The 25,866-nt window shown below is 40.7% G+C and overlaps 1 protein-coding gene across 2 annotated transcripts in view; it reads right to left on the bottom strand.

Moving 5' to 3' along the window:
- The window catches only part of mrc2 (mannose receptor, C-type 2), a 34,573-nt gene extending 9,616 nt beyond the window's left edge, over positions 1–24,957 (bottom strand). For both annotated transcript variants that reach the window (XM_074656217.1, XM_074656216.1), the window contains exons 1-12: positions 24,635–24,957; positions 16,367–16,771; positions 13,088–13,261; positions 12,793–12,957; positions 11,713–11,826; positions 11,303–11,446; positions 11,014–11,205; positions 9,316–9,470; positions 9,067–9,171; positions 3,323–3,438; positions 3,087–3,235; positions 859–1,076 (exon numbers count right to left, since the gene is read on the bottom strand). In XM_074656217.1, the coding sequence (XP_074512318.1) occupies positions 859–1,076; positions 3,087–3,235; positions 3,323–3,438; positions 9,067–9,171; positions 9,316–9,470; positions 11,014–11,205; positions 11,303–11,446; positions 11,713–11,826; positions 12,793–12,957; positions 13,088–13,261; positions 16,367–16,771; positions 24,635–24,758 (2,061 nt within the window). In that variant the 5' untranslated portion in view covers positions 24,759–24,957. The remainder of the gene's footprint in view (positions 1–858; positions 1,077–3,086; positions 3,236–3,322; positions 3,439–9,066; positions 9,172–9,315; positions 9,471–11,013; positions 11,206–11,302; positions 11,447–11,712; positions 11,827–12,792; positions 12,958–13,087; positions 13,262–16,366; positions 16,772–24,634) is intronic.
- Positions 24,958–25,866: the final 909 nt, after the last annotated feature.

Below are 25,866 nucleotides of genomic sequence, written 5' to 3'. Positions count from 1 at the left end.
TATACAAAGTAGCTTTAAGTATGGCAGTGCTGATATTATTGACAGACAGTTGGTGTCAGTGTTTGACAGTTCATGTATGGCTCTGGGGTAGAAATTGTTTTTTAGTTATTACATTTTTTTAATATATTAATTCTACACCATATTTTATTGAGGTAAAGTTTGTGCATTGCTGTTCAGTTTAAACAATTTATTACTATTATATACTATTATTATATATTTATAAATATATATTTATTATTATTATACTATTATAAAGATATGTTTTTTGTTATAGTGAAAAGGTGCAGTATACTCACTGAAGCAAGGCATCGTTTTGGTATCGGTAAAACTACTGTATACATATGTCAACGACCTGTCCAGTGAATGCTATGATTTATATGCTAAATAAGCTTTTAAAAATACATTTCCAGATGTGCTAAATGTTACAAATAAACAGTTTCCTCTGGACTAATGTATATCTAAGATATGTGATATGTTCCAGTTATGAACTACAGCATCACATAACATTTGTTTCAGCATTTCTAAAAAGTAGAAAGCAGCTGAAACTTTATGAATGTCCATAATCTAGATGAAATGTGAATTTAACTCTAATAGTATCATCAGACTGGACAAGACACTTGGAAAGCACAAAGCTACATTATTTGTCACTCTGAAGAAGTTGAACTTAATCATCCTACTTTGTAAAACGTGATCACATCTACATATAATACTCTCAGAAGCTTCCACATTCAAATGAGAAATAGGTAATTAACTATTCAAATATTAACCAAGGCCATTTTAGTCCAAGACTGAATGAATGAAAGCGTGACAGGAAATGAAAGAGGCTTCCAGCAGAGTATAGTGCGTGATGGTGTGAACCTTGTAACAGTAGCGCAGGTTGCTGTTGCTCTTCCAGCCGTTGGGACACGAGCCGCTGAGGCTCGGGGTGGGCTGAGGGACGGGGGGCTCGGGGCTCAGAGACGTGTCCTGGTTCTGACGGCAGATGAATTTCGCCTTAGATGACGCACACTCCCTCACCTCCCACAGACCTGTTGCAAAGCCCGTCGCCATGGTGACGCAGCCGCCGCGGACGCTGACTGAAATAGATACAGGGTGAAGTGTAGGTGAGAGGAGAGAAAGAGACTACACTGATGAAATGTGTGGAAATAGAGGAATGAAAAAAAAATGTGTGGAAAATGTGATTACACGTTTCTGATGAGGCAACGGCTACATTAAACTTTTCTCAAAAACAACGGTTACATGTCCTGTAAACCCTGTCTGGGCTTTATTCCTCTAATCTCCTTATGGATCTACATGATGAAACTGTTTTATCTCATTATAACATAAAATAAAATGTTGAAAAATGTCAAACAAAGTCCAAGATGACGTCCTCAAATGTCTTGTTCTGTCCACAACTGAAAGATATTCAGTTTACTGTCATAGAAGAGTAAAGAAACCAGATAATATTCATATTTAAGAAGCTGGAATCAGAGTTTTTTCTTTTTTTTTTAACTCACACCGATTAATCATTATCAAAATAGTTGGCGATTAATTTAGTAGTTGACAACTAATCGATTAATCGTTGTAGCTCTGCTTTAAAGAGAACAAATAGAGGTGTTGGAGTTAAACTGTAGTGAGTTTTTCTGCTTTTTCGGCCTCGGGTGAAACCTGAAGCGTTGAATTTTGGGGGTTTATGAATATGTTATGAAAATCTGTTCGCACACTGAATAACTCCTGTTTGAAGACTTCTCGTCTTCTGAAGTCTGAGGAAGAGCCTGGTACTCAAAACGTTAAAGCATAATAAAAACAAACAGAAGCTATTTTGTGTGCAGATCTATGCGTTTTATTCTGCTATATTTCTTTGTTCCAGCACCCATCCTATCGGACTCTGGATGTGTGTGTGTTTTACCAGGTTTCATCAAACTAGAAATGTTGTCATGTGACAAAAATCTACAGATAAAGTGAAAATAATAATAATAAAAAAATCAGAGATGTTTAATCTTTAATCAGCCACGTCTACTAGAGCAAAGTGCAGCTCTCATCTGTGCAGGTCAGACAGTTCATATATTTGGCTCTGTCAGTGACTCTAAAGCCAGAGGACTCGCCCACAACTGTTTTTTTTGCGTCTCCAGGTCTGGTTTAGAAATGATGGGGAATCCAAAATCCATAAAAGCCTGAAACAAGGAGTATTCTCCCGTTTGCTGCCTCATTCCTGTGGTGCTACAATGAGTATACATTGGAAGTATAAACTGTATATAAAGATAGATGACATGACAGCTCCCCAAAAGTGAAGCCAAAACATCTGGATCGCCCCCTGGTGGCTGGCAGCAGTATAGGTCATAAACCCCGTCTCCTCCATGTCAGCGGATGAGACATGGGCCAAACTAAAAGTCAAAGTACACGTCAAATGCATTTTTCCAAAAGATGGTTTCTGTCATTTTAGGTAGTTCTTATCACGCTGGTGTATGTTCAACTGTTTATTTTTCTTATAAGTTTTGGTTTTAATTAGTTATTCGATGCTATTAAAAGGGGGAGAGCGAAGACTCTTGCGCAAAATGACGTCAAAATCTCAAGATGGCAGATCTGGTATCCGGGGTATTTTGGCTACACTTTTGCACAGTGGGAGGAAGTGGAGACGTGTGGACCATCTATACATGTATTTACTGTCTGTAATTGGAAGACTAAACACAGTTTACAATTTCCTCAACAAACTGGTCCAACTTCGATACATCAGAACACATATCCCCGCTGGCTGGTTTTGATTGCTGCTGATAATCTACACAGATTATCAGCTAATCAAAGATGTTTCAGGATATCATGATGTAGTTCTGAATATCCGTTTTGGCCAAAAAAAAGGCACCTGGGACCAATCCAGTTTCTCCTTTGTAGATTAAATCCATAAATTGGCTCTGGTTCAGAATCGACCTCATGTTGAAAATATCCAGCTCTAGAAGTGAACTCATCACAGCAACAGGAATCAAGAAATGAAAAGGCAGTGGGTGTAGGTGAAGCTATTGTACCAACCCCAATCTGGTCATTCTGCATCCTGTAATACAGCATCAGATCATCACTCGCTCGCTCATTCAAACATGACGTATGTGACCTACCTGGCTGGTCGCGGTTCCAGTTGGTGTAGGACACTTCATCCCCGCTGAGCCAGTGGAAAGAGCCGGGGCTGCCCTGGTCATGGAGGCCGATCCAGAAGGAGTCACCTGAGCGACCGAACACCAGGCTGTTGGCGAAGGCCTGCTCGAACCTTTAAAAAGAGTTACAGACTTTTAGAAAGGCGGCGATGACTAAACACACTTTGATGTCTATGTGTGTGTGTTGTTGCTGTTCGTACCTGTTGGTGATGGTTACCAGAGCGGCTCCTTGATCCTCACAGGACTTCCTGGCCTCATCAAAGGTAAACAGATCTTCTCCCACCCAGTAACAAGCTGGGCTGTGCCACTTCCATCCCTGAGAGGAGAGGAGAAGAGAGGAGAGGACACGACACGAGACGAGAGGAGAGGAGAGGAGAGGAGAGGAGAGGAGAGGAGAGGAGAGGAGAGGAGAGGAGAGGAGAGGAGGAGAGGAGAGGAGAGGAGAGGAGAGGAGAGGAGAGGAGAGGAGAGGAGAGGAGACGCGAGGAGACGAGACGAGACGAGAGGAGAGCAGAGGAGACGAGAGGAGAGCAGAGGAGACGAGACGAGACGAGACGAGACGAGACGAGACGAGAGGAGAGGAGAGGAGAGGAGAGGAGAGGAGAGGAGAGGAGAGGACAGAAGAGGACAGAAGATTAGCATGATATGGAAAATAAATAAATAAAAATAAACCATTCAAAGAGACAAACATCTATAAAGGATGTGCAACACTTTAAATTTCCTAATTCAATCATTCAGAATCTGGATCTGGATGTGCATCAAAATACACATGGAGGCAGACAATCATGCAGAAATGTGGATACAGTCAAAATCCCAGCAATATTTGTGCTTTGTAAATGGAAGGATAGTGAAAAATGTTGAGTGAGTTGGGCATTTAAATTGATATTTTTTCAGACGCACTACCTTATTAGGCCAAGTTTAGGAACTATGGCAACAACAAATTGGAACACTTAAAGGAAAATGAAGAATCAACATAACTTTTGAGGGGTAGTGTGGCTATTGTGAAAGACCAAGGAATCAAGAAAACAACTCACAGACAGACAGACAAGCATCTACCTAAAACATGTCCTATTCTGCAGAGGTAAAAAAAACATAAATGTTGTCTCAGAAAATAATCTGAATGCCATTTTAACATCAAAACAGAAGAGCGTCCACTTACACCAGTCAACTGTTTCCCAAACGCAGAATAAAAAGAGCACGTCTAGGCATGCAGAAATAACTGTTCCCTGGCCTCGATCCCTCCCGACAGCTCGCGCAGGCCTGCTGTAGTCGTGGACGTGTACAGATGCAGAGCGCAGCCAACACACAGAAGGTCACCGGGGGTGAGGTTTTACAGGAGAATGATAGTGGGAGACAGTTCCTATACAGCTCTCTGTGGATAAGCCTGACCTCAGGCTTTTTGCACAACCGCGTTTGGCATCGAGACAAAAACCTCAAAGATTACAGCTGCTGGAGAGGTCTGATCTGTTGAAACTCACGTCTCCTTAACACTCCTTCCTTTCCCATGTCTTACAGTCATCTGTGTTGACTTATAGCATGTTCCTAATAACATGAAACAGTGTTGAAACATATTTCAACAAGAATCAATGTAGGAATGTAATGAAACACTACCTGATTTCACCCATATGTCCATTATATATTAACTTTTAACTTCTTTGTTATCTCCCCATAAATAACACAGAAGCTGAACCATCCAAATATTAGATTCAAGTCCTCAATCACATTTCTTGGAGGGCTCTAAGTAGCAAAACAGCATGACTTTCTTCTGGAAAGTGCATGAATACAATACTGTTTTTGGTCTCTACCGACTCCTGAGGGAAATATCTGGCTCTTTATGTGCTAAATGCTCCACTTTGTCCACCAGCTAGTCTCTAACTGTGTCTGTCTGCTGTTTGGTGCTGAGCAGGTAGTGTACAGTGTTTTTTCTTTCAAGCTTTTTGGCTGAAAACATCTGCTTGTTGTGCCTGAAATCAACGCTATGAGTTGAAACTCGCTAGAGCTCCGTAAAGCCAGCCTGTTCTCATTCCCAGGGCGTCAAATACCGGGGCTACGTCACGGCCGTCGGTGTGTGATACCGACGCACAAGGCACCCTTTAGCGACTGTAAGAGACGCATCAGACTTTCCATTAACTACATTGTAATCCCATCCACGGCAACAGTAAACTCTCAGAGAAAGAGCTGTGGTGACGTGGTTTAAAGAGCGAAAGAGAAACAGGGCGGGCGGGAGGGGAGGTGGATGGGCCCAATAAACACACGGCTTTCATCAAATGCGTTTCACTTCGTGTCCCATCTTCACAATGTTCCGTGTCATTTTCACTTTACAAATGTAGTCATTTTAAGCCCAACCATGTTGTTTTTCCTAAACATAATTAAGTGGATTTGTTGCCTAAACCTAAGCAAGTGTTTTTGTTTAATTCACAACATTAAGCACGTGTTTACTGCGACCGACATGTGACGCCGAGGGGTCTGACAAAGCGTCAGAGTTGGGATTAAAACGTGTTGCAGCAAAGCAATAATTCCAATGTTGGAAGACATCTGGGGAGCTTTAGGACAAAATCAGGGACTGTGTCTTTAGTGTCTTTACAAGGAGCATGTTCCTGCAATAGAGGAAGCAGAAGTTTCAGGACCGCATGTCTAGGATCATAGTGTTTTTGCGAAGCCTCCAGTCTTCAGTGTAAATGCTTGTTTAATACTAATTGTTTTAAATAATCTCAATAGTTTAATTGTGGGCGCTGACCCTCCCACTCACACATGATGGTTGGCGGACATCATATCTTGCTTAAAAGCGTGCTTAAAAATCAGATACTCGCTTCAATATTCACTTGGGAAATTCCTGAAAGCATGAGGCCCGTTTTAAATACACTCCAGATACTGTAAGTACTTGATTACTAAATGCAGTTTGACTACATCACACAGTATTCAATCATTCATCGCAAGTCCTTGGCGTGACAGTTAGCTTTCCGTATGGCTTGCTGGCAGTGACTGGGGAGGGATCGTTTTATTGTTGATATACATAGATTATATACATCCTTTGTTTTGCCTTGTTTATTTGTTGGCATTGGTGCCAGCTGCTAATAATTTGTACTCATACCTGTCATTCCTCTTTGGTTACCAAATAGCGCTGCACTTTTGTTTTATCCTGCAAAAACCCCAATAAAAAGATCTTGATTTAAATAATTGAACTGTGCTGACTGCAGGTTTACCCCCACAATACGTGTTCTCAGCCAGTCAAATGTCAATAACATGTTATTTCTATTCTGTGTTTCTAGTTGCATCTCTGTCTCTCTCTCTCTCAGGAGTTGTTGGGACCTTTAGCGGTTCTGTCGTCTTCCGCTGAACAATCAGGGAGGCAGTTTATTAAGGTTAAGTTACATAACAAACGTAACGTTACTTAATTTAACCCAAACCATCAACCACCAACAAAGTAGTTTTGTTGCATAAACCTAAATTTTTTCCATGGTGGCATCACGTAATGCGGTGTTAAGAGGTCGTGGTCATTTAACGTGGGCTATTTCTGTGAGATCACGTTGCAGCGGTCATAAAGTAGTATTTGGGTGAGATAAAATTAAGAAACGTAGTCCTAATACTGCAGCCTCCTCCATTGCAGGAACATAATATTTCTTTAAACAATTAAATAATCACAAACACAACCGAAAGAGCTCAATTATTGTAGTGGCACCCTGGTGACTGAGGGGCCCTAAGCAGCTGCTGACGCCCCGGGCCGCCTCTGACATTAGAGATCAGTGTTGTCTCATCTCTCCGTTTATTCACACATGAAGAGGCTGAGTTATCCTCATAATAAAATCACTATCTGTGGAAGTATAAAGCAACACTAGTGTAACGAGTGACTGCTCCAGTAAAATGACAGCATAATGATGAGCAATCCATTACATGTTTTGAGTAATGAGCCCGGCGTTGGATGGGGTGTATCATATGGTTTTGGGGGATCGTGTGGTGTGATGTCGCTGAAGCGGTCATCAGGTTTTCTGTCATTGTTGTTTCACATGTTGTGTGAAGCGAGCTGATCCGCCACAGGGCCGTGCGGCGTGTGCCATGCCAAATGACCCTCTTCACATTACCACCCATGATGCCTCGCTCCCCAGGGAGAGAGGGGTAAAGATCCATTACACCAAAACAAATGGTCCATCCATCCATGCAAAGATCTCTGTTGAATGTAGCAGCTGAGAAACAGCACGACTCTCAACTTCAGATCATTTACATCATAAATCAACGCTTAGCAGAAATATAACACTGCTGAAGGGCACAAAGACACACAAACACACTCTTCTATTTCTCACTATGATTATCCCCTGTATGTCACACATTACTGGAAAAACTGTTGAGGTGGACGGTGACCATCAGCAGCAATGGTCAGGTAGGGACAAGTCAGGTATGAGAGGCCTCATATGGAGGGAATTATGGCCTGAAATCAGACACAGATGTAGATGGATTCTCCAGATGGGATTTAGTTCACCATGTGGGTGCAAGTAGAGGGCGTGATCGTGCATTTCTGTTGTGTGTAATCAACACACTTGTTGAATGAAGACTAATGCTTGAAGTGGAAAAAAACAACTGCCAGTACTCTCTTATTCACATGTTGGTGTGTGTATTGGCCGGTATCAGCCATCTCTTGTGACTTATTCCTATTTATTCATTATTTCTTTAAACTTGTTATACTGTGTCAGTCATAATCAGTTGTGGTTTTATTTCTATATTATTATAATACTTGGGCTGTGCATCTTCTATAGTAGGCCTATAACACTTCAATAATATTCCAACTGGAACATTAAAGGGTTAAAGTGGTGTGTTTAGTGTTAATAGTTAAAGTGATTTCCTGTGTTATTTGTTGCCTATAGTTGGGTATCATTCAGGTTTTAGGAGCAGTGTCCCAGTCAGGATGCTCCTACATATTATAAAGAAACACATTCTGAATTTCGACAGTGAATAAAAGATACTAGTAGATATTGGGTTTGGGGGTTCTCCCCCAAGAAAATGTAAAGGTTTTTGACTTAAAACTATTCAATTTGACATCATTTTGAACCATTATTATTACTAGTTAAATTATTATTTCATTATTTATCACAGCCTTCGTCTGAACATTTCATTCTTCTGGAAATGTTTTCCCTAAAAGAGCAGATTCAGAAAAAACAGTTCACTATTTGTTTTACAAAAAGGAAGTGAACACCGTTTCGGTAAATTACAACACCCTTGTTCTCACCCCCCCTCCCCCGTGCCGTCCGTCAGCTCGTCCAGATACTCCCCACATAGTTTTTATGTTCATACGGCTTATGAGGCGCAAATACGCTGCACCGTTATGAATCTCACAGAGAACCGGATATGGAGAGGGGAGAGAAGAGTACCGGCAGCTTATGAGAAGTGTCGGTGTGCAAGAAAAAGTCACGGTACGCCAAAGAGTAAAAATGAAGAAGTACTGGTACTGCGTACCGGTGACTACCGGCCCACTTCAAGCACTGTCTGAGACACAAACAACATCTCACAATTTGAATACCTTAAAAATAGGATGTATTTTGTTTTGTTTTATTGGGCCAGTATAAGCCAAGGGAAGAATGTGTGTGTGCGTCAAGCTTTCAGTTTGCTCGCAGTCATAATGGAGTGGTTTAAATCACAGTTACAGACTGGAGGCAAACTAGTGCACCATGTGGAGGGGTGAGAGATGAAGGAGAGTTCTGGGGGAAGGGGTCAAAGGTGAAGGAACGGCTGAAACACTTAGAATAATAATTACGCCCCCAGCAACACAACAGACTGTCAACAGCTGGAATAAAAGCACAGAAATGCTGCAGGAGATCTGAATGAGTCTTTGTGGAATAAAACTGAGAGATACAGGAAGACAAAACACACAAAAATTGTATCTAATCCAGAACTGAAAAATCAGTAATGTAAAGCATAAACAGTACATGTCAAAATGAGAGATAAAAAGTAGTACTTGTTTGCAGTCTTGGTGCTGTGGCTTCCCGTCACTCTTTGTTCCCGGTTTCTTACAGATGGAGGCCAGAGTCAGATTACAGGGGCTGTCATCCCAGCGGCCCTCCTGCACATGTAAGCAGGACACAAACAGAGAGAGAGAGCACAGCTGTTAAATGTATACAAACTGAGGAGACTTGCCAACAGTGAGAGTTCATTAACTTTTGGGGGTCAGTGTGAGGGGTGAAGAGGGGTGAAGATGGTCACTCACAGCTCCCCAGATGGAGACGCAATCCTCTTGAGTGTTGCGGAAGTTGTTGGGTTCAAACGGGTGCCAGTAGGTGAAGATGACGGGCGTGTGGTCCGTCCACTGGAAGTCCATTTGCATATCAGTGTCATGAAGCCCGATCCATAGCTGGTCAATCTCTGACAGAGGCAGAGGTGGAAGAAGCATTCAGATATTTTACTTGAGTAAAAGTAGCAATACCACAAAGTAAAAATACTCTGTTTCAAGTAAAAGCCCTGCATTTGATGTTACCTAAGTAAAAATACAAAAGTATTAGCATTAGTATTGATGCATCAATGTGTTAGTAGAGTAAATATTTCACTCTGAAAGTATAAAGTAGCATAAAATATACAAGTAAAGTACAAGTACCTCAGAATCAGAATCAGAAATACTGTCATACAGTTGCTCTTGTATAAACATAAAGAAATGTAAGAAAATAGAAATAAACAAGTATGTAACATGTACATTTTGTACTATAATATAAACACAATATATGTAAAGAAATATATGTATTAAAATTAAAAAATAAGAAAATGAGAATATAAGAAATTTGTACAAATATATAACAAATACTCAAAATTGTATTTAAGTACTTGAGTAAATGCAATTAGTTCTGTTCCACCACTGGACAGAGGACACAGACAGACAGACAGGTAAGGAAGACTATTAGGAAACACAGAAATAGGATTATGACTGTAATATGAAACTGACTAACTTTTCCATGAGGTTCAATAACTACACTGGAGCATTTCCATGACCTAAAAATTGGATTCCTCTCTTCATGTGCTGTTTTTCAGCTCAGGGAAACGGGTGAACTGCCTAGTTTCCACTACGTTTGAGTTTGCTCTGGATATGATGTGGGCATGAAATGTAGGAAAACTGCTGGAAACTATTTTACTTCTTTTAACAGAAATATTTACTTGTTTTTGTTGCAGAAGATATCTCCACATCGGTGCTGACCTGCGCTTACAATAGAAACTGAAGAATAGCTTTTAAAGAGCGTTGGGATAGATGTGAGTGTGTGAACTCTCTGTGAACCCGTTCAACTACAACATTAGTTTCACGCACTCCTGTCTTTTTTTTCCTTAGTTGAGCGTTTCTTCTATATTTATACAGAAAAATATCAAAATTCTTCACTTCTCCTGTCTGGCTCCCAATAGCAAAGCAATAATCCAGTTTAAAATGACAAAATGAGGGTGCAAAATCTCTTTCACCAGAGATGGTGTGGGTTTGGACAGATTATGTACGTCATTCGTCGAACCCACTCTGTCTTTGGTGAAAGTGCTCTTAAAAGGTTTTGCACCCTCATCCTGGTAAAAGCTACAAAGTCATTTAAATTGGATTACTTTATAAGCATGCAATATTTTATTAAGGACTATTTGTACATTGAATGTTCTTGTCCTGTTCCTGAGCAACACTTCTAATTCATTGGTTGATGCAATTCACTGTTTGTTTTACGTCTGTTACTTGTTTCTTTCATATGAAATGTCTTATGATGTTTTTAACTTTCTGCTGTTTTGTTTTAAGTCTGTTATTTGTACTTCCTGGCCAGGACTCCCTTGTAAAGGACATTATAAATCTCAAAAGGAATATGCTGGAAAAAAGGTTAAATGTTTTTTTATTGCAAGTTCAGAAAGATGATGCTCAGAAGAAATGATCTAGTACAAAAAATGGACGACTCACCTTTCTTGAGGTTGCGTATGATGAACTCTAGCTCAGGCAGGGTGTGGATGCTGACCAGGTTGGCCTCCATCCTCTGACAGGTTTTCTGAGCCGTATCCCAGTCGATCTTCTCTGAGGTCAGCTTGTAGCAGCCGGCCTGGAAGGCCTGCCAGCCCACATCACACTCATATTTCTCATCATCTGCCCACGAGTCTGTGGGAGCAGAAAGATAAAATCCATCAAACTCTGGACTCGGCACTCTGGCACAGTGGCCGGACTGTAACTGCTGTATGAATGCCTCTACACTGACCAGTAGTGAACGGGTCCAGGGTGGCATTGGGCCTCTTCTTACAGACGTACGGCAGAGCAACAGTACAGTCGCGGTTCTGCCAACGACCCGATGACTCAGTTCTTATCACGGCGCAGTTCTCCTCCTCAGCGTGGTTCGGCTGTTCTGGAAGATGAGAGTAAGAAAAGAAACTCTTCAACAACATCACTAATGCCAAAGTACCTTTGTTCAAGCCACTTAACCCCAAAATACTCCAGTGCTCGGCAGTAAAAGATTGCAAATGCACTGGAAGAGTGTGTTTGAACTGTTGCTAAAAATGAGCAAACATGCTCATTCAGCATTCTGTGGGAAATAGATGTTTAAAAAAAAAGACCACAGACACTTGAAGCTTAAAAAAGCCAGAGAAGGTTGAGTTGTTTTTGCAGTCTAACCTGACTCCCAGTTGAGATATTTGAGTGGTGAGGAGTCGGCCCATTGCCAGCCTCCATTGATGTCCAGGTCATTGAGGCCAATCCACAAAGCAGCACTGTAGCCCGTCAGTAAACCTAAAACAGCAGAAAAACACCTTCCTCAAATGTTATACAACACCCCCTCCCATCTGTTTTCTCTTTTGTGAAGGAAGACACAATAAAAGAAAACACTCAGCTTCCTCTTAGGCCCAACAACCTCTCCAGTTAGCCATGATTTTAACTGTCAACACTGTATTGGTCAGATGACAGAATTGTTATATAATAATGTTTCTACAGAAACAGACAAACCACACACGGACTCTAGAGAGTCTTTCGTGTTTTTACGTCACATGAAGTTCACCGTAGTTCTCCGACACGCTTGTGAAACTGCGGTCACGTGAGCCACAGAGTGCAAAACCGTGGTACTCGGTGGCTCACGTTACAGCAGTATTGGAAAGGGAGGAGTGAGCGGAGGGGTACTTGTTTGGTTTCAATCTGCAACAACACCACTAGATGTCGCCAAATCCTACACACTGTACCTTTAAGAAATCAAGGTTATTATTCTCGCTGCCAATTTGATCAGGGGTGAAAAGGGAAATAGCACCCTTACAGGTAAAAATGAAACTGGAAATCTTAAAATGTTAAATGATCTTAGACTTCATTTTTGTGTATCAGGATATAAATCAATGATTGTTGGTTTGCTCAGTGTTGTTTAATTTGTGCTTGCTGCATATTTCTGAGATTCAGACAAACTGTTATTTTCAATGCAGTAGCTTTTTGTCCACCCAAAACAATACCAATGTATGACAACCCAGATGAAAGTAATTTTAAATACTTATTGCAATGTAAAATAATGTATTTTTTATTCAGCAAAAACCTAACAGTGTGCCTTGGATTATTATGAAGGAGGCTTGCATTTTATATTTATTGAGACCACATTCCACCCAATGCAATGAGCCCTTCACAAGATTGAATATCAATGTGTATTTCAAACAAGTAGCTACAACATGAGTGGATGCCTTGTGCTGTACACAAAAATACACATGTGCACATTGACTTTACCATTGATGTACGTCTGCTCGTGCAGCTTGGTGATGCTTAGCAAGTCCGCTCCCTGCTGCTGACAACTGATCCGAGCCTCGCTCCATGACAGCGTAGCCTGGAAGTTAAACTGGTAACAGCTGGCTGTCAGCGGGTCGGTATCCCAGAAGGTCTCACAGCCGCTGCCTGACAGTGAGAGCGGGGGATAAGACGTCAGTTAGACCGGAGGAGAGAGCAGGAGGATATAATAGTAAACAGTTGGCTGAGAGGAAATTGTGGTGAAGCTCGCTGAGTTTCTGGCAAAGTGATAACTCACTCTTTACGGGACAGAAGCCCCAACGCTCGTCTTTGCCGTAGTCGTAGGTGGTGGCACACCAGAAGTGACCGTCCTCACGGCCGATGCTGGTGCAGTTGTGGAACCACTGGCCGTCATACAGGAAGGGCAGATAGCAGGGGCGGCCGTGAGAGTTCCCCTGGATCGTGTAGATCTCTGGGGAGCAAAGAGAGGAGAGACTTTAAAGAGGACCTATTAAGCTTTTGCGCTTTTTTCCTTTCCTTTAGTGTGTTATATCGTTTTTTGTGCATGTAAAAGGTCTGCAAAGTTACAAAGTTCACGCCAAAGGGAGTTACTCTCCTCCACAGAAACACTGCTCCCAAACTGCCTGAAACACCTTGATTGAAGTCCCGCCTTTTACTCTGTAACGTGGTGATGTCACCAAGTAACACATTTGCAAAATATCTGCCTAGCGGATTGTTTGGCACACCCTCTAACTAAGCTAGTTAGAGCAGAGCTGGAGTGGAGTCCGAAGAGTTTGATTCGGTTGACCAATCACAACAGAGTGGGCCAGCTGACCAATCAGAGCAGACTGGACTTTTTTTCGGGGGGCGGGGCATGTTTCAGACAGAAGGTGAAAAGAGGTGAAGCAGCACAGCCAGTATGTGAAAAATAAAGCGTTTTTTTTAACTATAAAGCATGTAAACATGTTCTAGGACAAACCCAAAATACAAGTATGGACCTGAAAATAAGCATAACATGTCTCCTTTAAAGCCCTGCATGCGGCGGGAGAGACGTGCCGTGCTTGTGTTGACTAAAGTTACGGCTGTGAACTGTGCTGAACTGAAATACCTTATGTGTTTTCCCAGTGACTTGTATAATCAAACACATGGTGAAAAACAGAGGATGATGTTACAGTCAAAACAGTAAAGTCACATAGTGGTCAGCAGAAGGAAGAGGAAACAAACAGGGAAATGTTATTATGAACTATATTTCATAATAGAGCAGCTTTGATTTCTCAAAAAAAAGGATTAGGTGTAAATATTTAGACTCCCTAGAAAGATCTTTTTGAACCAGGATGGTTTAACTTATGATCTAGATCTGTATCTACAGCTCTACAGTTTGATTAAATACCCTGAGGTTGCTGTTCTGGTCTCTAGAAGTAAAGTACGGTGTGAAGAAAAGAGCAGCAGAGACAGAGCGAGGGGGAGAGGCTGGATCTGTAGTGTTACCAGAACATGTAAGGCCAATGGAAAGTAGGGCAGACATGTTAAACGAGGGAGGAAAGATTTCTGAAGCTCCCTCCCTGACTTCCCTCTCTGCTCCACCGCTGGCTGGAGCTGCTCCTCCGCTGACTAATGTCGGAGGCATTCCTCTCCAGCAGCGGGTCGACTTCACAAAGAAACTTGTGAAGATCGGCACTTGAAAGTCGAAAAAGGCTACGAGCCCCGATTCCCTTGCCACCAAAAACAGTAAAAAGAGACTGAGGAGAGGAAGGATAAAGAAGAAAGTAAAGGGAGATTTTCTGATCTTATGGCAGATCTGGTTTTAATTGCAGCCGAGCAGAGCCTGTTAACTGCACGGCTGCACCTCGCGGTGCAGTTTGTCAATGAACAGCCGTGACATTTGATATTGGTAAGAACGGTATACTGACAGCGGAAATGAGGCTTAGCTGTTGACCGCCATGGTTAGATTTAATCTGGAATGAAAACTATATATAAATACAAATATACTTGAGGGCAGGGACAACGCTGTGTTTTTACAGGAGTTTACAAACACCAGCAGTGTTTTCCTTGGCTTTCTGACTGGCAGTCGGCCACTTGTCCGCAAAGATGCCCTGAAAGCAACATTTCGCTATATCCTTTTGATCAGATGCAGCTGTGGCTTCCACAACAGTACGTCTAACATACAGTGAAGGAGCAGCTCACTGGGTCGCTCTATCACATCTGTATCACTACAGCTGTGTAATGAGGGACTTCAGTCCATTTAATAGAGGATGATTTGTAGACTCCTCAAATGGGTGCACTATTTGTGATCTCATTTCTTATTACTTATGGATTTTATTAAAACAAATATTGAAACCAGAAAATTAATTAAAATAAAGTCATTAATAATTAAAGAAAAAAATGTGGTAATGATATATTATTGATAATGAATCTATCCTTGTATCAAATATACTTTAACTACATAATAATAATAATGATAATAATAATAATAATTATTATTATAATAATTATAATAATGAGTAAGTGAAAGTATAAAATATAAGATACATTCAAAGCAATGATTGAAATAATAAAGAAAAAATATTAGAAAATTAAAAGAAACATGTACAAAAATAATAATGAATGATACATATTGAGTAAAACGTATATAAATAATAAACACACATTTCTACTGCCTTATTTTTTTATTTTTTCATTTTATTTAATTTGTATTGTTCCTTTGGATTAATCCATTTCTAATCCCATTCCCATTTCTTTTTGTTAAAATTTCAATAAAAATGATCACAAAAATAACTTGACTAATAACTTAATTAGCTAAACAGGTTGTGTAAAGTGTGTGTATCTGTCAGCTATTGTATTGTCTATATAATATTCTATGTTGCTCAGGATTAAAGAGGACCTATTACGCAGAATTCACACCAGGCAGAGGCAAAGTGCGGCTCACCACAATAATTATATTTTTCTGTGACCGGGAGGTCACAGGTCTCATGTGTTTCAAGCGGGAAGAAATTCTTTGTAACATAGGTCAACATGTCAGGATCTGCGGGGGCTCTCTGGCTGCACTTCGCTGCTAAAACTTCAACTTTTCCCAACTTTTAGTTTGGCAGTACTTTGCGCAGAATCAAACTGTCGCAGCTTTTCATAAACAATGCATGGCAGCTTGCCGCAGGCCGCACTTCGCCACTGCTCTGGTGTGAATTCCAGCCTTTTCTTCTGTAACGTGGTGATGTCATAGAGTAACACATATGCCTAATACCTGCCTAGCGGCTAGTTTGGCACACCCTCAAATAAAGCTAGTTAGAGCGGAGCTGGAGCGCAGTCCGAAGAGTTTGGTTCAGATGACCAATCACAACAGAGTGGGCCAGCTGACAGAGGGTGGAAAAGAGGTGCTGCAGCACAGCTGATATGAGAAAAATAAAGTGTTTTTGGACATTAACGCATGTAAACATGTCTAGTAGAAACCCAAAATACAAGTATACATACACGTGGAAATGAGCATAATAGATCCTCTTTAATGATTGATGTATTTTAAAGGGAATCTGGAAGTGAAGTTGTCTTGTAAACTTAATGCAAATCTGATAATCAGCATGCTTACCACGATATGTTTTAGAGCACAGGTCCTGCACGCTACCATGCAGCGTCCATTTGAGCTTTGAAGGAGCGGGGGTCGTGGAGGAGTTCCAAAACGAGGGCGAGGGAAGGTAATTGTTGAGGCTTTCCAACACCTGGCCACAGTTCCAGGTCCAGCGTATTTTGAAGGGCTCGCGGTTGCAGGTGTACACGCCCAGAGGAGACCTGTCCCCTCTGGTGGTGACGTTGCCAGTGGTCACGCCCAGGCACAGCGAGGAACCCAGGTTGAACAGGCGACCCCGGGTCACCCACTTCCAGCGCTGGCTGTCTCCATCACAGGAGGTCGACAAGACGAGGGAGTGATCCCGCACCCCCAGGCACCCCTGTGCGCCCTCATGGTAGAAAGCAAACTCGTCAGAGTCCAGCGGCGCTGTTCAGAGAGAGGAAAACAATTGCATCAGTCGATAACGCTGATTAAAACAGGATTCCATGTTAGCAAGAGAACAGGTCAGCGGCTGGATCAATATCTCCATTAATGGATGCAGCGCTGAGTTAGAACTAGTTTGAGCTGTGGCCCCTGATGTTCCTGCGTAATACACTTCAGCGGGATTAATAATAACCCTTTAATAACCCTAAATCCTGCATATGAAAGAGCTCGCAACAGGAAGTAATTGCAACGTCATGCAATAAACTGTGAAAAGGGTTGCACATGTTTTTAATCCAATGTTAGCAAATTAACAATCACGGATGAAGTATTTCACCAGGTGTCAAGAATTCACCCCGTTCCCGAGGTTTGACCTGGAGTTGCCTCTCGCCCTGTTCACTACAGTTTGTGGTGTCTATTTATGTTGGGTTGGACTACGGAGAGAGCAGCTAAAAATATAAAAGGTCTTTATCATGAGAGTCATGATACGTTTGACCCGAATTACTGAATGTTTTCACAGGTCTGAATTTGATTAAGTTGATGAAACTGTAATGATCCTCAGGGGTGAAATGCGCAGCTGTACACTGATGCCTTTATTGGCATTACATCAGTGTGATTCTCTGAGGAGCTATAGCTGCCTGCGAGGTGCTAACCTACAGAGCTTTCTCACATACACGTATACCATTCAAAAAATACCAAAAACAACTAAAATGTTAGCAGAAAACTGAGAGTTACGAGGGAAAAGTGTTGAACTTAACACATCCAGAGCGGTGGCTGCACGCCAGCCTCAGTGACTGGAATTTCAGGAACAAAACCCAACACCCTTTCCCCAAAAATATATGTGGTTTTCCTTCATTCCTTTTCTATTTTTCTTGAAGGATTTAGCGATTGGGAAGCTAGAAGCTAGGATTGTGAATATAATGCTGTGTGGTTGGGAGTCGGTGTGAAGGTGGTAGAAAGAAAGGCAAGTCAGGAGTGTAGGAGTGACTCTAAATTAAGGTCCTGCCAACATAAATTAAAAAAATATCCTCAAAATACACATAAATCCCTTCTCTCAGATTCAGAGGAAAAGTGAGACCCTCAGCATTCCTACTCGGCGGGCTCCTGTGAGAGGCCAGGAAGTGGGGAAGGTGGGAAAAGATCACTGGGCATTTGGTTGAAAAACACAACTCTCCTGTGTGGATACTTTGCTCCGCTCAATCCCTCGTTTCCCACCTCTAAACTCAAACACTCCAACCCTCCAGCGCTGCTTTTATAGACCCAGAGACAATAGAGGCCCATCAAGAGCCCCGTAAAACTCCCCTGTAATCTGGAGGAGACGATTGGCACGCCCCTCCTCATGCAGTCTGTGGTTGAGTTTCTCAGAAACAGTGTTAGCTCATTGGGTTGGTGGCAAACACAGTAAGAGCACAGTGGTTCAGCAGAAGTTCTCTGTACGGTGTAAACAGATATAACCACCACTATGCTCTTCTTATATCCCTCTTACAGTAATACCCAGCTGTTCACTGCCAGTTCATTGTTTTAATCGTGAAAGATTCAAATCAGAGTGTGACAGGGACACAAAAACTCTTAAAAGCTTAGACTTTTAACGCAAAACAGCTCAGTTGCTTTCGGTGCTCTTTCCATGAGGCTGTTATTGCAGTCACTCCTATTAATGCAACATAATCCAAAGCAAATGTAAAAAAAGAAAAAAAAATCTGTGGAAAATCACTGCCTGGTGGATCCATTGAAAGTGTTAAAAGACAAAAAACTCACTGACTTCTGTTGATTATTTTCTCCATGAATCAATTAATCAATGGGACTATAAAATGGCAGAAAATAGTGAAAATCACAGTTCTCCAAAGCCCAAACTGGCTCATTTAAATTGCTCGTCTTGTCCGTTTAACAATCCAAAACTGATACATACTTAGTTTACTATCATAGAAGGTAAATAAAAACAGCAAATATTCACATTTTTTGGGGGGAATTTTTGCTTAAAGGGGAACTACGCCCATTTTCAAAATTCATACATGTTAATCCTATATGGTCTGAGACAGTCCAAAAATATGAACAACTCTCTCCTAAATCCAAAAACTAGAGTGTTAAACTCAAACTTGTGATGTAACAGGGTATAAAGTGTGGAACAGCTCCATAGACAGGGAATGGGGAGAGATGTTATAGATGACACTGAGAGCACCCAGAGGAATGATCTGAGTATATGGGAACATTTTCTGTTCCACAACTGACAATAGAATAAAGCTCATTTAAGTATAAAAAAGAAAAACATCCTGTGGATCCACAAAATCAGTCTCCAATTCATTGTCTATGGAGCAGCTCCAGACTTAAAACCCTATGACATCACAAGTTTGAGACTTACTTCTCTGGTTTCTGGCTATGAGAGAGAGGAGCTCATGTTCACTCATATTGATTGAACTTTCCTAGACTATGGAAATAACATATTGTAATTATAAATTTGGGTGATGTTGCCCTTTAAAAAAAATTATTTAAAGTTAGGGTTGGTAATCTTCTTCAAAAAAATTTTTTTGTTATATTTGTTGAGATTCTCTTCACATCCAGCAATCAATAATTCAAATGCTCTGACAAAAAAAAAGGAAATAAATCCATTACTTGTGGCTGTCACAGAACTGTAATAAACCTGTCCAATCATTTTGTTCGGCCCGAATGTAATGATTGGATAGGCTACCTGTCTACCTCATACTTGCCGACCCTCACGTTTTTCATTGTCCTCTCCCGGTTTCCTCCTGGGGTCACAATTCTCCCGTATTTCTCCTGATTTATATAATACGCCCTACTGTTACTGTTACTGTTACTGTTACTGTTACTGTTGTTCTGAAACTGAACAGTGTACACAAGCCCTACGGGACCACAATAGAGCTAGACCAACTGTCGTTTCCCGGTGGAAGAGAGCAGTATATTCTTGCGACACAGCGCAGTTTGAGCTCATGTTTAAGCTGCACTCGCCACAGCGTGCAGCACCCAAAGTTGGGCTTTGCTCGATGCAGCGAAAAAGCCATCGTGGCAATGCACAAGCCATCGGAAATAATGGGTTTCAGAGTGCAGTGGTGCCGTTGTCACGTTGTGTCTGAAAGGACCTTCAGTGAGTGAGGTGAGAGAAGGAGAGAGAAATGGAGAGTACTAAGAGAAAGAAATACGCAAGCAGGACCAAAAATAAATGAAAACGGATGAATAATAGTTTATGCCTTTGATTCACAAGCCAAGTTCACCCCAGAGGGGCGAATTATTCAGTTTTCTTTCCTGGAAGTTAAAGGTAAAGTCAAAAGTTTAACATAACAATGCTGTTGCAGTGTACTTGTGCGTCACCAGAGTCTTCCACAAGCTGCTAGTTTGACAGCTGTGAGTACTAACAATAGCCATATTCATTGTTTACGTTCATAATGATAATTTTTGGGGAGTTACTTTGGAGGGAGGCCTGAAGCAACGGACTGTCAGTGTTGTTGACTTTCTCACTAGATTTTTAGGGACTTTTGGAGCTAATGCTGCCAGATACTTTATTGGAAAAGAGTTTGGTTGGATCATTTTGTAAATCTAGTGTACTCTTGCTAGTTTCTCAAGATTACCAACCCTAGCTTTAAATGATGAATTGATTGTCAAAGTAGTTTGATACATACACGTTTCTGCTCTACAAATTATAAGTATTTTGCATTAAGCCCTCAGGATAGTTCATATAAACCCTCTGCGAGAGACGTGTCCTCAGTCCTCTGCTATAATTCATCTCTACTCTGCAATTACAGTTACAGTGGGGTGTCTACCACTACAGACAATAATATGTTGATCTATATAATCTCAGTTCAGGATTTAGCTACACAACGCTGACTTGTTAACGAGACGAGGCAGACATGCCAATAAATCACTCTTATATCGTTTTCACAATGGGAATTAAAGCCATTTTAAAAATAGAGCGCAGTGTCAGCTCCAACAGTGCCTGTGGGAAGATTTTCACACCAGAACCAGCCCAGTAAAAATCAGCACTACACTGAGAGTTGAATTCACTTCAATATGTGAATATAAGCTCAGTATTAATGTGGGGACTATATGAGAAGTTCCTGGCAAAAAGGCTTTTGAAGCACTAGACAACCTGAAGCTGCAGCTCCAGACAGAAAGGAGCAAATTCAAAAAGAAGTTTTAATTCCCGTCTGGAGGGGACACAACTGGATGTTTGATGTGAGGAAACTCCCGGGCAATCAGAGAGAGTGCAGAATTCCAGATTAACTTTAAGCCATTGAGCCCTGTGAAAGCTAAGCCACAACAGCTCTCCTGCTGTGATCTCATCCTCTTCTTTGCCCTGTCACCCCTTTTTCAACGCCGGAGACAGTTTCCTGCTGAAGAGAGAGGTTGGAACTCACGGCCAAGGACACTCGCCAAGAGAGGCCGATATTCCCAGAACCTCCACCTCCTCAATTCGGTCATCTGTTGGACCAGGTTTGAGGACAATACTTGAACGTGGGCGACGAATCAACAGCGAGTCTCGGCTTGAGACATTATGAGTTCAACAAACTTCTCACATTGTTTGGTGGAGTGTGACTCATTGCTGCTGCCAGATAATCAAAAGCCTATTCTTTTCCCCAATTCATTTATTTGATATACTTATATCTAAAGATCTAGATTCTAGACTGATGCAAGAGCAGATGTTTTCCCGTAACCTCTCTTTATTTTGACAGATGTAGGAGATTACAAAAACAGGCCTTTTATTGGCCAGAGTGATAAAATGGCAACCAACAAATAAGCAGGAAATTCCAGCCTGCTGTGTTTGTTTCTTTGGTGTTTTATGGTGACCTGGCCTCTGAAGCAACCCAAACTGTGGATAGGTTTAACCTCATCCAAGAAGCATGAGAGGAGGGACAGAGAGAGGAGCTATCTGGGAGAGAGGAGTATATTTGCATCTTGCAGCTGGGGATGCACCGATTGTAAAATTGTGGGCCGATATCGATGTTTTAAAATAACAATTTGGCTGATAGCCGATGTCGATGTTTTTGATGTTGTTATTTATTCCTTTTTTGTGCCAGGGAAACACACCTCACTGTTTTAAAGTCATTCAGTATTTCATTACACTGAGCACAAATTATATCATACAAATGTATGAAACAACCTTTAATATAACCTTCTTTCTTTATGAAACAACCTTTAATATAACCTTCTTTCACATGAAAAAGATTCAAAATTGATGCAACACAACAGATAAACATCGGCCATTGCAATCGGCGAATGTCATCTTGTTAACTGATAGGCTGATGGCATTCAACAAGGTGAATAATGCTCTAAAGCTTGGCACCAGAGGCCACCACAGAGCTGAAGCAGTCTCCTAATGAATGGGAAACTTATTTTGAAATCCCAACAACATGTTAGTCTAAACTGTCACCCGATTCGACTGTTACCAGGCCATTTAATAGACGTTATCAGTCGCTATACGCACCATAGATGTGGGTCAGTAGGGGCCTACTACGTAGTAAAAGTGAAAGCAACATGTTCTAACATGTTGTAAAACTGCATGAAACATGACGTTTTGAACACAAACAAAAAGGCTTCTTTAGGTTTAGGCAAAAAAAACAAAAAACAATTAAGTTTAGGGAAAATCCCAGTGTTTTGAGTTAAAATAATTACGAACACAAAGAAAACTACACATTGTTGGTTTCACACGGGATGTCAACCCTGGACTCCTGGGTGAGAAGCCTGTGTTTTGTGTCCCATCCATCACTGTCATGTTCTTTTATACCTTCTTTAAGTGATGTACCATGTGAATAGATGATAAAACCTACAAGTGGGTGTAGTAGGCCCCTATTGACCCACATCTATGGGGCTTATAGCGACTGATAATCTATTTAATAGCCTGACAACAGTCTAATCGGCTGGAACTGTGATGCCCAAATAAACTCTGTTGTATTGCAGTTCTGCCAGTCATGAATCAAGGAAAGAATATTTCCTATAAATAATCTAGGATCATAACTGCCACTCTTTTTCTTTTCTCTATTGATTGCCACAAAACTGTAATTTCTTATGACGTTAACACAATGCAAGAAAGTTCATGATGACATGCTGAGCTGTCCCCAATCAACTCTGGTTGCCGGGAATTGCAAAAACAACTCGCATAACAAATCCAAAGAGACAACATTTCATATATCAAATCAACAATGATTATTTCCCCCTCTTATATCCCTCTGCGTCTCTCATCCATTTGGTCCAAACGTGATTGAAAAAGGATTCACCAATTTGGCAACGGGGGGAATTTGATGGCAGATGGGTGCACGTCATTTTAAAATTAAGCAGCTAAGCCTCGTCAAAAGGAGCTCCAGATTATTTAGGATGTTTACCTAGCTGTATATTCTCAGGGATAAAGAGTGTAAATCTCAGTATCTTAATCTAACTTCAAGCTCAAACTAAATGAGGTCAATTAACGTGTTCGGAAGCCGTATAATGAGCAGAGTCTGGCATGATGACACCAGTGTGGCAACTTTAAACTCTCTTTTTGTAATATCAGATTGATTAAATGAAAATACTTATAGCTGCTTTGGGCTGCGCGATTTAAAAAAAAAATCTGATTTAGATTATTTTGACTGATATTGCAATTGCGATACCATAGAGGGAATGATCATTTTCACATCATTGTTCTCATTTTCATTGAAAAACATATTAACATGATTATGGTGTGATTTTTGCGGGGATCTACTAAACAAAGATGTTTTCTTAAGTCTGTAGAATATGATGTGTAGGCCAGGACGCAGCAACACAATATTTATTTATTTTTTCCTTTAACAAATATTGCAATTTTAACAAATACTGCAATTTGATATTACAATAGGTCATATTGTGATTTCAATTTTTTAAAAAAGTATTAATTGTGCAGCCCTATAGCTGCTTGTTTTGAGGTGGCCAGAGATGACAGCTATAGTTTGCCCAAAGCATGCAGTATTTACCATTAAATTACTTGCTAGAGACATATATATTCTTTCTCTTTATATCCTTTTCTGTGCCAAAAATAGAAATCATGCTGCTTAACCCCTGTTGCATCCACCTCATCATCTCACTGTACAATAGAAAAGTCACTGTTTAGTCAAGTTAAACTCTGATTTCCAGTTGAAAAGCAAAAAATAATAATTAAAAGAAAATGTATAAATATCCAATGCAATGTATATATTCTCTCTTTATATCCTTTTCTGTGCCAAAAATAGAAACCATGCTGCTTAACCACTGTTGCATCCACCTCATCATCTCACTGTACAATAAAAAAAAAGTCACTGTATAGTCAAGTTAAACTCTGATTTGCAGTTGAAAAGCAAAAATAACAAAAAAAATCTATTAATATCCAATGTAATGTTTACTGGAAGCCATGATGGCTGAGGTGAGTTTACCCTCCACCACATCATCATCCCATAACATAACATGTTGTGGTCTAGTAGCTGCTGTGACCGGACTGAATGTGTTAATTGCAGCCTGTAACAGGATGTAAAGGTCACATCTGCCCTCAGGGTGCCAAATGAAGCGTCATTCCACGTCAGTTTTACAGTGCAGACTGAAAAAACCGAGAAAAAAAACCCCATCCGGGCACAAAATAGAACAACAAAACAAAGAAAGTGCGTTTGCTTTGCAGCTTTAAATAAACTTAAATAACAATAGAGACAGTAAGCCAGCAGCCCCTTCCTCCTCCTCCTCCTCCTCCTCTCTCCACATCTGGTTCCACTCACTGCTCGGACTTTTGGTTCGTGGCATACCGACGCACCAAATCCACAATACGCAGACACATTATATCTGCTTTCTGGTGCGTTTTCTAACTGCAAGTCGCTACCCAAACAAAAGCATGCACAATAACTCGGTTTTTTCATCAATTAAATGCAGCAAAAGTTGAGATTTTCTTACCAGTAGCGCTCCTCTTCAGTTCCAGACTAAAGATGAATAAATATAAAGTGCATTTGTAGAATATAAGTTGCCGGTTTGTCCATGTTCTCCTCGACTCCTTGTTTCGGTGGTCGTTGCCTTGCATGCTCACAACTAACTAACTTACAACACACACACTCACACACACACACAGGCTGCAAAAAAAACACCAAACCAGGAAAAACACGCGACGGCGGAGCAGCGACTGCTCCAGTGTTTGACTGTGTGAAGAGGACGGAGGAGGATGCAGAGTTGGTGGAGAGTTTGACCGCTAGAGCTCCGTCTGCCTCTCTCAGATCAGACAGACAGACCAGAGAGACAGAAATGAATGGAGCAGCGTCAACAACGTGTGTGGGGTTCCCAACTTGAGGTCCGGGGACCTCCAGGCGCCGGTTACAGGACCTCCAACAGCAGACAAGTACAGTAGGTAGGAGGGAGTTTTATTAGGGCCACATGGAGGAAAAAAATAAATACATATGAGATTTCGAGAATAAAGTTATATTGTTACGGGACTAATGTCATAGGTTTATGGGAAAAAAAGTCGTAATATGAGAATAAAGTCAGAAGTTTAAGAGAGAAATAAGTCGTAATATTATGAGAATAAAGTCAGAAGTTTAAGAGAGAAATAAGTCGTAATATTATGAGAATAAAGTCAGAAGTTTACGAGAAAAAAAACTCGTATTATGAGATAAAGTCAGATGTTTATAAGAAAAAAAAGTTGTATTGAGATAAAGTCAGAAGTTTACAAGAAAAAAAGTAGTAATATTATGAGAATAGTCATAAGTTTACAAGAAAAAAAGTTGTAATATGAGAATAAAGTCAGAAGTTTACAAGAAAACAGTAGTAATATTATGAGAATAGTCATAAGTTTACAAGAAAAAAAGTTGTATTATGAGAATAAAGTCAGAAGTTTTTGAGAAAAAAAGTCGTAATATGAAAATAAAGTCAGGTTTACGAGGAAAAAAGTTGTAATATGAGAATAGTCAGAAGTTTACGAGAAGTCCTAATATGAGAATAAAGTCAGAAGTTTACGAGAAGTCCTAATATGAGAATAAAGTCAGAAGTTTACGAGAAGTCCTAATATGAGAATAAAGTCAGAAGTTTACGAGAAGTCCTAATATGAGAATAAAGTCAGATGTTTACGAGAAAAAAATCATATGAGAATAAAGTCAGAAGTTTATGAGAAAAAAAGTTCTAATATGAGAATAAAGTCA

Source organism: Sebastes fasciatus, chromosome 13 (assembly GCF_043250625.1).
Source record: "Sebastes fasciatus isolate fSebFas1 chromosome 13, fSebFas1.pri, whole genome shotgun sequence".
NCBI lineage: Eukaryota > Metazoa > Chordata > Actinopteri > Perciformes > Sebastidae > Sebastes > Sebastes fasciatus.
This window is presented reverse-complemented; position numbering and strand designations above follow the sequence as displayed.